This window comes from Mangifera indica, chromosome 5 (genome assembly GCF_011075055.1).
Source record: "Mangifera indica cultivar Alphonso chromosome 5, CATAS_Mindica_2.1, whole genome shotgun sequence".
NCBI classification, from domain to species: domain Eukaryota; kingdom Viridiplantae; phylum Streptophyta; class Magnoliopsida; order Sapindales; family Anacardiaceae; genus Mangifera; species Mangifera indica.
The window spans coordinates 10,755,194-10,771,396 of NC_058141.1; the positions used below are offsets into that span (position 1 = coordinate 10,755,194).

Below are 16,203 nucleotides of genomic sequence, written 5' to 3' on the forward strand. Positions count from 1 at the left end.
GAGAAGGACTATTTCCCACCCAACTTTAGATGCATTCTCAGATTACAGCCCACGGCAGATGAAAATCCAGTTTTCCCACCCGTGACCAAACTGCCGTCCAATTTTTCAGTTAGGGATAGGGGCAAAATCGTCATTTGCTATTTAAAACCTTAAAACTTTTAAATTTTACCGTTTCCCCCCTCCAGGTTTTAAAAAATAATAACTAACCCATCCTAAAAGTTTGAAAAGTTTAGATTTCACCCCTGGGGTTTGCTTCCTTCTCCGGCCACCGTCGACGGTCGACGCATTCGACCGATCTCCCATCTCCGACTACAAAGGACGACGAAGGACGACCCTTCGTCCCCCAGATCTGGAAGAACAGACGAAGGACGACGCTTCATCGTCCTTCGTCGTCGCGTCTTCCAGATCCGACGAGCGACGAAGAGAGAAGAAGAGCGACGAGCGACGATCCGATGATCTCCCAGATCTGGACGACGAGCGACGAAGAGATCTCCGTCTCTTCGTCGCACCGTGCGACGAGGAGATGAAGATCTTTTCGTCGCACCACCGTCGTCGCACCAGGAGAAGGAGGAGGCCGGTGACGACGCCGGAGAAGACGTCGGGAGATGAAGATGAAGAATGGGGGTGAAACTGCTAGTTTTGAAAGTTATGGGGGGCGGTTGTTTTTTGAAAAATTTGGAAACCCTAGGTTTGGGGGGTGAAAATGTTAGTTTTCAAAGTTTAAAAACTTTAGGTAAGGTGAAATATTAGTTTCTAAAACCTAAGGGGGGTGAAGGAAAACCCTCACATCAAATTTGGGATGAATTTTGCAAAGGGGTATTTTTGTCATTTCATCTAACAAGGGTAAAATGGACATTTTACCCTTATGCAAACAGAAACCATCCATGTTAACGGCTCATAGGTGGGAAAACTGGATTTTCATCTGCCATGGGTATCATTTTGAGAACGCATCTAAAGTTGGGTGGGAAATAGTCCTTCTCCCTAATATAATAATTTCTAGAAATGGGATTATTCGATTTGTGGTACTAGCGGGGCTAGTTTTTATTATGTAACTCGCTATTGTTGCTTATCTCATTATATGTGTATGTGTCCACCAAACCATTTTATTCCTATGAAATAAAAAATCATCAAGAAAAATATTAATATTTGGACTGCCAGTTAGAAACATGTTGCAAGTTGTAATGCAATAGGACATGTTGAGTCACCACTTGTAATGCAGAAGTTTATTAGGCAATGTACTTGACGATTGTGTACACTTTCGAATACATAATTACGTATTCAGAGTATATATTATCATGTGATTGAATGGTTTAAAATTAAAGAAAAAATAATATTCATTTACGGGATAACACTTTATTTATGAGTCCAATTATATATCTACAAATGTAGCAATGTCAGCAGCAACCCAAAATAATTTTAATTAAAAAATAAAATAAAAAAGACCTTCTCACCTTTAACACATACACAACCCTTTATTTTCCTAAAGACAGAAATATTAAGACTCCCCAAAAAAAATAAAGTCTTGCAACTGTATTTGAAAAATGTTTGGGATGAAGCCAAGTCTACCTTAGCTGGCAATGTAATTTTGGAATCAGTCACTGGTACAAGCACATTTTAGTAAAATTACTAATTTTATAATGAAACATAATACCCCAAACCTTAATAAAAACATTTATTATTATACTCAAAGGTATCATTACCTCATAAGAATATGGGCACTGTATTCATCATTGTCATTCATGAGTACAATCTTATAAAAGTATGAGAATCATCTCAAAGATGGCTGCGAGAAATTGGGTTTATTTGTATAATGGGCGTCTACCGTTTGATTTGATTTAATGTGAAAGTTGTTTTAAATTAGATTAAAAAATGTTTAAACTAAATTAAATTATTTTAAATTTTAATCTAAATTTAAAAAATATGATTTAAATTACGGTTTAAATATATTATAATCATTTATTTTAAAATATATATTATTTAATAAAATTAATTGAATTATAATTTTTTAAAACATAATATAAATATGTAAAATAAATATAAAATTATATATAATATACATATAAAGAAAATGACAAAATAAATATAAACAAAACAAGTTATACATCTAATAACTTATTGAAAAATTTTATCAAATATAATTATATATATGCATTTTAAAAAATATTGTTTACAGTTTGATTTGGTTTAAAAATCGTCAAAATTGAAAATTATTTTTCAAAAATTTATCAGCCCAAATTAAAGCATTTTACAAACTATAATTTCTAAATTATTCGATTCGATTTTATAATTTGAATTGAATTATACACACCTCTATCTTTGTATGTTGTATTCTCATACTTCACTTATTCATCTCATCCTATAAACCTTTTATTTCTTTAACTTATATTATCATTTTCAATTTTTTAATATTTACTATATGCAAATCTCCATAATTTCAAAGGGAAATATCATTATTTTTTTCACTTGACATTATTATTTGTAGAATTGAAAAATAATAAATCCACTTGAAGGTGTCTTATGTTTATATAAATAAATAAAAATATAATAGTCTACAAAGAGAAATATTTAATGGCAAAGATATACACAAAGAATATATCTAAGAAATAAGAAATGAAGAGTCAAACATATTCACAAGTTTTAATGTCTCATTTGTGGTCTTATACTAAATCAAAGCCATGACCTTTTCTTTGGCATAAGGAAGAATGAGTTTAATATTTTTTTTTTCTTATAAATGTATTAATGATTCACTAATATTTTAATACTACAACAAAGCACATCACTCTTTCTTTTCAAATCTTATTAAATATGATTAGTGTTGCATCATTAAGATAAGGTAATTAATTATAGGCTAAAAGGTTATTTCCCACCGAGCTTTATTAAAACGATATTTTCTTATCTTTCAAGTTTAAAAAGTTTATTTTTTCACCCATTAAAATTTTATAATAAATTTAACAAAAAGATGAAAATACGCTTCAAAGAATGACTTGAGAATTAAATTTTTTATATAATTACTTGTATGTCTCTTTCTTAATCACTGAAAATCCACTTTCAAAGAAAACCCTAGTTGATTCTACCTTTCTCCTCCCACACCCTCTTGCACAAAGAACCCAATAGCAAAGTCCACAATCTTAGCTTTCTCTTGCTTAAATCTCTTAATTTTTAAAATATTACCTTAAGGGATAGCTCGAGCTTGACTCAAAAAATTATGTTTAAATCTCTTAATTTTTAAAATATTATATTTAAATCTTATAACTCATAATATTTATCAATTATCTCCTTATATTCAAAATCAATAAGTAAAATTTTAGCTGTGTAAATACAACATTTGAAATTATTAGAAGTTTATTGATATTTTACTTATATCAAGTCAAGAGTTTGCAAGCTCACTAAGTCAACCAACATCAAGCTCGAACTCTACTCAAGAGTTGATCTCTAGTGGCTCATCTTGTTTACACCTTTAACAATGATGTATTTTTTCTGCCTCATTTTGATTTTGGTTTCCTCTACCAAAGACTTCCATAAAGTGTAAAACGAGTGACATTGTCATTTGCTCGACTTTGTTGCCTTGGAGTATTCTTATGGTCAAGCGATTGCCTTTGCGGATCCAAATGCATTCATCACAAGTATTTGAATGCTACTACCTCAGTACTTTTCTTTCTAACCCTTTTATGTCTAACATCGAAAGTTCTCAAACATATTTAAATACGTAGTAAAAGAATTATACTGATTTAAAATATTTAGGTACATCATACCTATTTTCTAATAAGTTGAATGTCTTAAATTATGAATAAATCAACAATATTTCATATTAAGTAAAAAGTCAAATTTTAATTATTGGGGTTATCTTGACTTTCACTCATTGAAAATAGATCCTATAACAAATTGAATTAAGGTATTAAAATCAATTAAACTTCTATTTAATTTATTTTTATTTTGTTTTGTATTGGATATTGTATGTGTTGTCAAAGATGGAGAAGTGAATTAGGGTGTTGGATTGTGTCGTTGAGCTCTTATTCGATTACTTTTGCGGAGATGATTTGTTTCAATTGTTTAGTTGGGTCGATTGATCGAGAATGACAAAATCATACTTAAGAACTACAAATTTTTAGTTCCCTCACAAGTGTGATTTAGCCAAAAACTAGGTTTTGTCAATTTGATGACAATCATTAACTAATTTGAGAAAAAAGAAAGATGGAAATGTCAAAAGAAATATATAAAGTAATTAAGAAAAAATGTAATTTTTTTATGAATCTGAGATACAATGATTGGATCCAAAATTATTATACCAAGTAAGTCAAAGTTTCATAAACGTAATTGAGACTCAAATCCAAACTTTTAAGCTTTTACCTTAAAAGTTATAATACTCTACTAATTTTATTAACCTTTGGAGTCAAATAAAATATAACTTGTTTAAGCTATCTGGATATAATTGATATTAACTGTATTATATATTAATTATATTAAGCAACAAAAATATATTTTTTTATCTATTAAAATTAACATAAGATTATGATAAATAAATAAAAAATAAAAAATTATCATTTCGTCAAATTTCGGATGCAAATAGTCATTTAACCTTAATTATATTACATTAAAAAATGAATATTAATATTAATACGTAGTTATCCATAAAATTTTGATAAACTAGAAATGATTATATTTATGCACGCCTTAAAATTCAAATGTAGAAGATACTAATAAAATAAAATGGAGTAACCTATCCATATTTATTACTCCATTTTATTTGGGGGTCAAAATAATTTGGGACGAATGTAGGGTCTTACAATTACGTATGTATTTTTTATATATAATTTAAATATATTAATAATATAATTTTAAAGTAAAAATAAAATAATATTTATTTATATATTTAAATTTTGTGTAAAAAATATACATAGCATTAGCTCAAGAGCGCGCGCGCGTGGGCATTCAAGGAAGACACGTCACCATCTAATTGGGCCGCTTTGCTTGCTCTCTCATGCCCAAGCTGCCCGTATTTCCCACTCCCAACTATGCCCGGTTCTCTCTTTTCGTCTTTTTCCATGTACAACCCACCAGCCTTTCACTACATCTGTGTTCGGTCAGCTCTTACGGGCACCCCGGGCAGCCAAATCACCCAGCAACCCGCTTTCTCCAGGCAGCCCGTTTTGCCTTTTCCCAGTCTTCGATTCTAATAAAAAAAAAAGAGGGAGAGAGAGAGAGAGAGAGGGAATCGATAATAAAAGTCTGGGCATTTGATATTTTTGCCATTATGTTTTTATTATTTTTTTCCTTTTGCTGTAAACTGGTCAGCTTAAGTTCAAGTGTTTTGGAAAGAGATTTCTTGTAGCTTTATAGCAACACATTTTGTGGGTTTAGCTTTTTAATTAATTAATTTATTTCGTTTGTCTATTTTAGTTTTGAGTTTGGACAGAAATCGATCAATTTTTGGTTACTGTTTTATGATCTGGTTTATATGATCTAGTTCTGCTCACAACTGGGTTGGGTTTGTTTTGTCTTTTTAAAAGTTGTGATATTTTGAAACTCTTGGTGGGTGAGAGGAAAGAATTGATTTTGAGGGGTTTGATGAGTTTTGGGCCGGCGACTTTAGGGTTCGTTGAGAAGGAGTAGAATGGGGTTTGATGATGCAAATGGGAAGGTGAAGAGCTCTTGGGATGTTTCTAAATCAAAGGTAAGGAAGAAGAAGACGAAGGAGATTGAAGATGAAGTGGATGGTGGAGAAGATACTGGTTGTTGGCTCAAGTTAAGATTTTTAGGAAGCTGCATTTCTTCAAGATCCAAAGTTGATAGCTCTGTCAGTGGCACCAGTACTCATTACGGTAAATCTTTCTCTACTTGGACTTTCTTTTTTTCTGTTTAGAGTTTTAACCGGAAATTTTTATATGTTATATTAGTATTAATATTACCTTGAGGGTTATTCTTTTTTTTTTTTTAAATTTTTATGTTTATCATTGTTTGTTAACGTTTTTTTTGTGTGTACGATTTTGCTTACAGTTTGTTGTTACTTTTTACAGTTTGTTAATGGTATGATCTTGATCGATGTGAATTCGTTTTGGGTATTCTGTAAGCAGTTTCCAAGTTGTATTTGAGTAACCGCAGCCATATGCCAGGGAAAGTGTGAACTAGTAGGGTTAACTAGTGTAGTCTGCTAGTTTAAACTAGTTCTTGATGTTTATGAAAACATGGAGATTTCTTAGAATTTTGAAAAAGAAATTATAAAAATATTGAGGCTGAAATGTTCATTTCCTTAATCATTGGACTATTTAACAACTGCATGGGAGTTTCTTTTAAAAGAGACATTCCTAGGTGTTGAAGATTCCTGAGGTTGGGAAGCCATTTTTGGGTTCCAACGCAAATGAGGAACTTAATTATGTTGGAATGATGGTTAGAAATTTTCCTCTATCTTCTCTAGTAATTTGATTTTCTTTTTAAACCATTTTATTGGATCTTTCAGTTGTCAAACCTGAATCATATCCCTTGGAGTAATTGCAAACATCAGTCATTTCTAACCTAGTTTTTCAGCTAACAAAGGTAACTCATATCAAATGACTCAGCGCAAGTAGCTTTCAACTCAGAAAAGAAAAAAGTATGTTTGCAGTTGTATCTGCTACTTAGTATCAACTCTGTATCGATTGTATCCAGATGGATAATGGATATATCATATTATCCTTTTTTTTGGATTAAAAATTAACTAGTTAATCCAAGCTGACTCTACTTCTGTTTTCTAGGAAATATAATTGGAATTTGGAAGCGCAACCTTTAAGTTGAATATATTTGGTGTCAACCAATTTCTTTTAGACAATTAACATTGATGGGCATGGCAGTGACAACTAGGAACATCTGGTGTGCATTTGCTTTCAGAAGTATCTTGTTGTATTGCTGGAGATAAATCTTGGCTGTGTGATTTAATTAGATAAAATTTTTCTAAAGCTGGAAAACTCGCTAATGTGGTGGCAGTATGGTTGAGTTGGTATGTTCAAAGTAGCATGGTTACTAGACTAACTTCTTGGTGCTGACAGCATTGGATATAAAAGCAATATCAATGCATCTCTTGTAGCTTGTTTTGCATCGAAATCTATGTTACAAAATTCTGTTAAACATCAGATCACGTTTGTGTACAGTTATGATGTCCTTCAAATGTCTTAATAAATTTCTCACTCTCTGCTTAAATATTTCTATGCTATTAATGGGCAAAAATTGACTGAACCCGTGGAATTTACACCTCTCACTTCATTGTGTAGGGGAGATGGTGGCTGTGTAATGTGCTACTGCCTAAGGTCGTATTGGTAGTGGTAACGTATTGGATTTGTGAGAATCTGTATCTCAGGAAGTTAAAATTAAGTGTAATCATGCAGTGAATCGATTCTTTTTTGTTTGAGACTTGCTTATAGGCCATTTTAGAGTGGAGACTGATTATAAGGTCAAGTTCAAATCATAAAGCTAGAGTACATTATGGTTTGGAGAAGTTATGGATTGTTTTGCTGAATATGTTACTCCAATGGTCAGTTGTTGATGATTAATTTAAGTTTAAGTGAGCATCTTCATAGCTTCATAGCTTCATAGTCTTTTCTTTCATGTTAAACATGTATTAACCTGTCACATTACAGTTAACATTTTCTTGTAAATGAATATATGAGACATGTCTTTGTCAATATCACTCTTTTGAAATAGACATCTTTCTCACATCTAGAATGCCTTTCAAAACCATATTTTGTAGAACTTCATTTGTAAATTTGTTTTGACAATCCCACAATGTTGAGTAATTCCACCTTTTGAGGATGAATGCCAATCCTTTTTCCTTTTTCAAATTGAATATTGTGAGAAAATGTATCAGTTGACATAGCATATGAATATATATGACTTGCTTTCTAAATAATTAAACCTGTTTGTGGATCAGCAGAAAGTAAGTCTACAAATGATACTAGTAGAGACCAACCAACAGCTCCAGTAGTCTCATCTACTACCACCAGCAATGGAGAAAGCAATTCATCCACTTCTAAGCTTGAGGAAGAGCTAAAAGTTGCTTCTAGGCTACGGAAATTCGCATTTAATGACCTGAAGTTGGCAACGCGAAATTTTAGGCCTGAGAGTCTTCTTGGAGAAGGCGGTTTTGGTTGTGTTTTCAAGGGTTGGGTAGAAGAAAATGGAACTGCGCCTGTTAAACCTGGGACAGGTCTTACTGTAGCTGTTAAAACCCTTAACCATGATGGTCTTCAGGGCCATAAAGAATGGCTGGTGTGCAATTTCCCTGATCTGTTCTATTTCCTGCTTATGATTTTGACTGACCTTTTTTCTTTTTTATGATGTCAAGTCTTTTTCTGAATCTTGGCTCATCCATGTTGCAGGCTGAAGTGAATTTTCTGGGTGATCTCATTCATCCTAACTTGGTTAAATTAATTGGTTATTGCATTGAAGATGATCAGAGGCTGCTGGTATACGAGTTTATGCCTCGAGGAAGCTTGGAGAACCACCTCTTCAGAAGTATGTAGCTTAATCCTGTCATTAAGCTGCCCTTTTCCATCTCTATGTATGGTTTGGAATTTGGATGTTAAAGTTTCAGTTTAGGTTCTCTTGGATTGTAGTGGTTAGCGAAGGCAGGTGTTATGATACTTCTTATCTCTACCAACCTTTAATTTAGTAAATTCTGGTCACCCCTTGATTAAAATAAGTTCACTAAATAAATATTGCGTCTCTTCTTAATAGAATGAAAGGAGCAATTTTCTAACAGAAACCATATTATATCTGCTTAGTACTTCTGCTGGACACTGTGAAGTTGAAATGGAAGTACAGTGCATGTTACAATCAAAATCAGGAATAGAGCTATTGTTGCCAAGTTATGGTTCTGTGTGTCCTTTAACAATTTTCCGTTTTGATGCTATCAATTTTAAATATGTAACTACTAGAATAACAGTCCAATTTTTCATTTCAGTTAACACTGATGTAGTGCTATAGTAAGCTCTGTTCATTGTGGCTAGGACCTAGTTTGATATTGGCAGCTCCTGCTTGTTGGTGAGAATTTGTCTCTAGAATATATTTTTCTGATGTTTCCTTAATTTGTGTCATATGCAGGGTCCCTGCCACTTCCATGGTCCATAAGAATGAAAATTGCACTAGGTGCTGCAAAAGGTCTTGCTTTTTTACATGAAGAAGCTGTAAGGCCTGTGATCTATCGAGATTTCAAGACCTCCAACATCCTATTAGATGCAGTATGTGATAAGACCAATAACAAAATTGTAGTTCTTTTCTATTATGGTTGTCATATTAATAAAATATATTTCAGGACTACAATGCCAAGCTTTCTGATTTTGGACTAGCAAAAGATGGTCCTGAGGGAGATAAAACCCATGTATCAACCCGTGTGATGGGAACTTATGGCTATGCAGCACCAGAGTATGTTATGACTGGTGAGCTGATTCATCTAGTGAAAGTCTTCTGCCTTCAAGCACCGGTTTCCTTGATCAAATCCTGAATTGAGGAAAAATTCTGCCAAAAAGGACCTGAGCTTACAGGATTTAACCTCCTGATGATTTCTTTATTAGCCTAGAGAACGTCTTGAATTTCTTCATTTGGCCTAAATGGACAAACTTTTTTTCTAATGCAGGTCATCTTACATCAAGGAGTGATGTCTATAGTTTTGGTGTGGTTCTGCTTGAAATGCTGACTGGTAGAAGATCTATGGACAAGAACCGACCTAATGGGGAACATAATCTTGTTGAGTGGGCTCGGCCACATCTAGGAGAGAGAAGAAAATTCTACAGATTGATTGACCCTCGCCTTGAAGGCCACTTTTCCATCAAAGGTGCCCAGAAAGCTGCCCAGTTGGCTGCTCACTGCCTTAGTCGGGATCCAAAAGCCAGGCCCCTCATGAGTGAAGTTGTTGAAGCCTTGAAGCCCCTGCCCAATCTCAAGGACATGGCAAGCTCATCATATTATTTCCAGACCATGCAAGCTGAACGAATAGGATCAAGTCCAAATACTAGAAATGGCATCCGAGCTCAGGCTGGATCATTTGCAAGAAATGGACAGAGAAGCCTTTCTATACCAAATGGTTCGCATGCTTCTCCATATCACCATCAGTTCCTCCATCAGTCACCAAAACCCAATGGCAAACCATAGCATTTGGTTGGCTCTCTTTTCTGACCCCATTTTCTTCATTTATTGCCCTTTCCCTCTTTTTGACTCCGTAAGTATAGATGTAATTTGTGTCAAAGCGTTTGTTCTGGGACGACTGGAAACGCAACAGAGAAACATGCTTTATGTTGTGTTTTAGAGTGTCGGCCTCCAAGTGGTGGAAAATATCACCGGCAGGTTAAACTTTTATGGAGCAAGATGTCTTCTGTCAACTATGTGTTGCTTTAATCTACTTGGAAATATTAAAGAAATGATTGTCTCTGATGCCCACTCTCCATTTTTGCTCTTAGCTTGATTTCTGGTTGTGATATTTAATGCAGACAAGTTTTTGAAGACTTTGCTTGATAATTTATAAATGGGAAAAAGATTCCATCGTTATTGTTACCAATTCACAACAACGCAGGCAATCCATTACAAATTTACATAAACAAGTCTCCGTTTATTATAAGAAGCTAGTGAGTTCATTTACATGCTTCAAGACTTCCAACTACAATATATGTAGATCTGCGTTCCAGTGAACTTTACTTTGAGGAACCTTAACTAGGTGTTCATGTCGAATTTGATTAATCTAAGCATGACAATTGGTTTAGTATTTTCATTTCCAGTTTCCATCTCAAGCAGCTCTCCTGGTAAGCTGCTCTTTGGATGTGCTCTCAAAGATCTTGTCAGCATTTCCAACCTCGAACCCATCTCGCCTGTGAAACTCCTGAACCTGTGTAAGTATAAAGAAAGTTACAAGGTGCACAGTGCATTAAGAAAATCGTACATGGTTGAACAAAACAATTATCCATTAAGCCTAACTAGGCTAGATATAAGATTTTGAAGTGTGAATTAAGTCAGGTTGCAGAATTAAGTTCAGAACATTTTCTTCTAAACCATCCATCTTTAAGATATTAAATAAGTATGGAGAACTTGTGGTTACCTCTCTATCAGGCAGATTTTTATACTCTGGCAGCACAAGGCGTTCAGCAAACTCAATGTATGAACAGGGGACTGACTCTGTGACGCCATCAGAAAATTTGAAAGAGATTGAATCTGCTACCGTTGAACTTTGCAGCAAAAGGCCATCAGGACTCACTAAAATAAAGGAAATGAACTAGTTAAATTCTCAACTTCAACAGGATGCAATTAGAATAGTCTTTGATGATATTTAAAGCAGTGAACTATAAAAAGATATCAAAACATTGATTTCTAAATCAATATCAAAGAGATTTTTAATTTGCATAAGAAGATCGACCCTGAATATGGTTGCACCAGTTACATACCTTTCAGAACTCCCCCTTCAGAGTTCAACCTGAATCCGTTCTCTTCAATAAACTCATTGAGACTTTTGATGTTTTTCAACTGGGATTTCAGCCTATGAATGGAAATAGTGACATGATTTACTGCATAGCCATTAACAAGGGTCCAGGCAGCATATTCACTTTCCCTAGCATCACAAATTGAAGCATCAGCCTCAACTCAAGTCAATCAGTTTTAGACACTACAATTGAATATCACTAACCACTGAATATAGTACTGAAAAAAAAAAAAGTCATTTTACACAACATCTGTATCCTACTAAATTGCATCATATTTGAAATTGAATAGAATTTACAAAACACGAACAGAAACAAACAGAGAATGATACCTTGCCAATTGTTCAAATTCAGAATATAAGGGCTTTCCCCATGTCAAAGATCCCAGTGCACTAGCAAGAGCAGCGTGTTTATTTCCACTACCAGATGCTTCAGTGTATTTTTTAATTATTTCCTGAATGTAAAAAGCAACGGTTTTAAGGATAAACAAGTTCAACATCGAAGGAATCAACGGGTGAGAATGTAAAACTAATGGAAAGCATAGATATATATACCAAAATATGCTGCAACTTGGCTGTGACTAGTTAGGGAATAAGTAAATAACAAAATCAACATAAATAGTAAATTCTCTATTTCTTTTAACTATGTACTAAAGATTGGCAATCCTTAGTACATAATTAAAAGAAATAGAAAGAAATTAATAAAGCTTACATTGTATGCATACTTGGAAAAATGAACTTATATGGTGTAGCTCAATTTCAAGAGAGTTTCATAATTGGAAAAATGAACTTATAATTCGTTTCAACATGAACTATTTCATCATTTTGTACTGGTGGAAGTCAAGACAGGATATATGGCCTGTTAAGACCACTGACAGTAAAATAGCCAGTCAATTTGGGATATATGAATTAGCCCTACCACTTGGGATGGTTGACAGTGATACCATAAAGAAGACTACAGAAAGTTCCTTTGCCTTGTTCTCTGAAATTCACTTGGGAACCTTAAAACCAGTCATCAATACATCGTCCATCAAAATACAACATGCAACAATATGAGTTCTATGATATTGAAAGAGACATCGATTTGGAGTTTAATGGAGAACAGAATCCAAAGATCTAACCGTAACACATATAAAAGAATTTGAGCAGAAACAAAGCCAAAGCAAGATTAAAACATTAAATCATCACTTTGAGCTCAAAACTAAAGGTAAAACAGCAACCCAGCAAGAATAGACCCAGAGACAAACCTGAGTCTGAGGACTCATCTGATCTACAAGAAGCTCTGATATGAATACCCTAGGCAAAGGCCCACTAACACCACTGCCGCCATCAGGATGCGGAACACTAGGAGGTGAAAACCACAATGCTTTCAGTTTTTTAGCAGGAAATCTCAGCTCCTCTCGTTGTGTATACCCATAATCCAGGAAAAAACTTGCAATGGAATCAATCCCATAACCATTCACCTATATTACTCCAAAGGAAAAATAAATGTACATGATGATTCATACGCATAACTAATCCCTCTTAATAACTATGACAGATTGCCAATTTTCACTCAAAAAAACAAAACAAAATCTATCCAAAGCATGTATATATGTGTGCCAGAATCAACTAGCAAGCAATTAAAGCTCAAAGTCATGAAATGCCAAAATCAAGCAGGGAAAATATACCCCGAATGTCCTGAAAGCCATATGGTCGTAGCAAATTTGATTGTCATCAGCCGATTGAACACGGTCCAAGACAGCTTTTGCAGTTGGGTTCCTCTCTAAATAAACCCGTTCCATATTTCCAAGCACACTTCTGAAAAACGATTCACCGCCCTACATTAAGACAAAAAAACAAACTAAAAGTAAGTAAATTATTGATCTTGATCTCGACAACATTGGCATAATCACAATCAATCACCTGAAAAGCGAGAGACATATTAGGATCGAGTGATTTGGAGGCAGAGACGATAGTGAGATTTCGCGTTTGAGTGGAGAGTGAAGTGGGAGTAGACGACAATGATCGCCTGATGGGAATGAAACTCCGAGTTGATGAAGAAGAAGACGATGAAGATGAAGAAGACGGAAAGTGAAGAGATGGATGGCGTGAAGTGGTCTTGATGCTGGATGAGTAGAATGAAATCATTGCTGATAGCTTGGCGGTTGTGGTGTTCATGTATTGTCCGGTACGGCTCAAAAGCTGAGCGACTGTAACTGATATGCAACCTCTGTCCGAAACTGGAGATGACAGATGCGTATCGTACACTACCGGCTTCTTTGTTTGTCTTCTTCAGCCTGCAACGAGGCCCATTGTAAAAAGGCTTAAAAATTTGCATCCAAAGAGTACAAGTTACATCAGCTCCATCAGTCTTGAAAGGGAACATAATTCTTTAGCATTACTTTGGTCCATGAGAATAGTGATTTATTGGGACTACGTGGGTTATTGGGCTAAAACGCCACTGAACTATTTTATAGGACTCAGGTCAAGTATTTTTTAGTAAAGGTTAATGAGTTGGAGTATCCTAATGAAAAAGCAAGAATAAAAAATGGAATTGGTTGTGTTCGTATGGGTTAATCGATGGTTTTGATTTCGGATACCCAATGTTGTTCACCTATACAAAGATAGCAAAACTTATACGAACTTAAAAGTCTAAAACCCTTAAAATTGTATATCTTGAATCCTTCACCGATGAAGCTCCACATGAAAATATGAAGAGTTTATAGAGCCTACTCATACTCGAGAATTTAGGGATAATTATACGGTTAAACTATTTCTTACTCAAACTTATAAAAATGACATAAAAAAGATGATCAGAAAAGTGAAACTTCACAATTTTAATCATTTTGATGATTTCTCTAACGTATCAAATTCATCTCTTAGAGTCTGAAAATTTCATTCAATCTTTATATATACGTTTGTAGGATAACAATCACGTCCTATAAAATTAGAAACATATAATTATTTATTACTTATACGAATGAAATTCGATTAAATATCTATATTCATTATTGTATCAAAACTTAATACATCTAATTACGGAGTTATATGTAACCCTACTTTATACCTTATATATAGAGAATTTTACAAAAACAAAAGGATGATCGTTAAGACATATTCTACTAATTTTATATTAGATACACAATAACAAAACAAAATAATGAACATATACTCTCGAACAATAAGTTAAACCAATATAAAAATGTTTTTGCTTACATTATTTTCTCATACTAAATTACACATAACAATTCAATGCAATTATCATTGGTTCAATTTTTTGTATCAACATCTGCTTATTGTGGGTTCCAGCAAAGGGCTTTTAGGTCATTTACATACCAATACGAATCAACAATTATTGTCATCAAATTTATGTTCACATGTTGACATTCTCTTACGCCAGCCTTAACCAAAGAACCCCTTCTTAGAAATAATAGTGAAAGTGAAAGGGATAGCTTGTTGAGAACGAACTCCTGCGGCACATGGAATGGGGTCGTGGATAACAATTTGAACACAAAAATCAGCTGTCAAGCTGACAAGTCAATCTGGATAATATCCTACAATAAAAATAATGTTTTATTTAAAATATTAATTATTTTATAATATATTATTATATAATTAAATATTATTTTATTTTAATTATTTAATCATATAGTAATATATCATTATTTATATATAAAATTATAAGAATTAATATGTCAATAGGCTCTGAAAAGCCTTTATAAGTAATTTCAGTTTCACTGATGCTATTTTGATTTTTGAATAAAAAGTTAAATAGCCAAATTTTATGAACCTCTCTATTTATAGTGTGAGGGCAATTATTTCTTAAACAAATTATATTAAAAAAGTAAGATTATTAACAAAAAAAAAAGTTTATATCTTATTTAATGGAAAAAAAAAGATAAATTCTCACATTCTTTCGAGTGTTTAGTTTCAAATATTTAAATATTATTTTGATAATTCATATTTTATTATTAATATTATCTTTATTTAATTTATCATATATTAAAAGATTTCAATAATAAATTATTAATAGTAATGTGATATGTAATATAAAATATACTCTAATTATGACTTTTATTTTATGTATTAAAAAATTGTTAAATTTATTTATTATAAATTTATCTTTATTAATTTTTTAAGATAAACATACCCTTGTTTTCAAGTAATATAAAAAAATATTTTAAAATCATTATATCTAAAAATATTTAAATAAAATAATATTTTAGTATTATTTTATTACATCTAATTAAATATAATAATTATTTTATCCTCAATAATCTTCTAATCAAGCTCCTTTTTTCCCCCATAAAAAGTTAAAAACTTTTCCTCCCCATAGTGCTTGGAGGGAGTATTTCATCTTCTATTCCACCAAATCTATTGATTTCTAGGTCAAATGGGGTTACACCTTTCCAAGGAGACACAATGAAACTCTTGGCCTCCATAGTTACTCCACCTCTATGCCCATAAGTGTTTTTGTCAAAATTCAGGGTTGTTGATCTATTACATGGGGTGTCATATGTGTTTTATGCTTTTTGATTTTGTTTTTGGTACCAAATACAAAGGTTTCTAAGGTTGAATTTAAATCAAATTTGTTCAAATTTAGGCTTGAGCTCAACTTGAATAAGCTTAATTCAGGTGAGTTTGAGCTCGACTCTGAAAGTTCAATATTATAATCATATGGTTAATGAGTGGGACGGAGCATTAGATTAAGATCAGAATTAAGTGAACAAGGGACACTTAATGTTTGATGGCTGAGTTTATCAATGGGCGAATTTATAAATAATTCTGAAAGG

The 16,203-nt window shown here is 33.1% G+C and overlaps 2 protein-coding genes across 3 annotated transcripts; one reads left to right on the forward strand and one right to left on the reverse strand.

The window, feature by feature from the left end:
• The first annotated feature begins 5,157 nt into the window (after window positions 1-5,157).
• Window positions 5,158-10,395, forward strand: LOC123216059 (serine/threonine-protein kinase PBL34-like). 2 transcript variants are annotated; one of them, XM_044636412.1, is made up of 6 exons: window positions 5,158-5,819; window positions 7,898-8,235; window positions 8,346-8,481; window positions 9,070-9,206; window positions 9,281-9,404; window positions 9,602-10,395. In XM_044636412.1, the coding sequence occupies exons 1-6, from the start codon at window positions 5,612-5,614 to the stop codon at window positions 10,114-10,116; spliced, it is 1,458 nt and encodes a 485-aa protein (XP_044492347.1). In that variant the 5' UTR covers window positions 5,158-5,611; the 3' UTR covers window positions 10,117-10,395. The 2 variants fall into 2 exon arrangements, with proteins under 2 accessions (XP_044492347.1, XP_044492348.1); XM_044636413.1 differs by having other exon boundaries at window positions 5,159-5,819; window positions 7,901-8,235.
• Window positions 10,396-10,549: 154 nt separating this feature from the next.
• Window positions 10,550-13,709, reverse strand: LOC123216060. Its single transcript, XM_044636414.1, has 7 exons — window positions 13,334-13,709; window positions 13,099-13,248; window positions 12,676-12,891; window positions 11,762-11,883; window positions 11,397-11,560; window positions 11,054-11,208; window positions 10,550-10,843 (listed from the first exon to the last, which is right to left on the reverse strand). Exons 1-7 carry the CDS (start codon window positions 13,586-13,588, stop codon window positions 10,745-10,747), a joined length of 1,161 nt encoding a protein of 386 aa, XP_044492349.1. The 5' UTR covers window positions 13,589-13,709; the 3' UTR covers window positions 10,550-10,744.
• Between the last annotated feature and the right edge of the window lie 2,494 nt (window positions 13,710-16,203).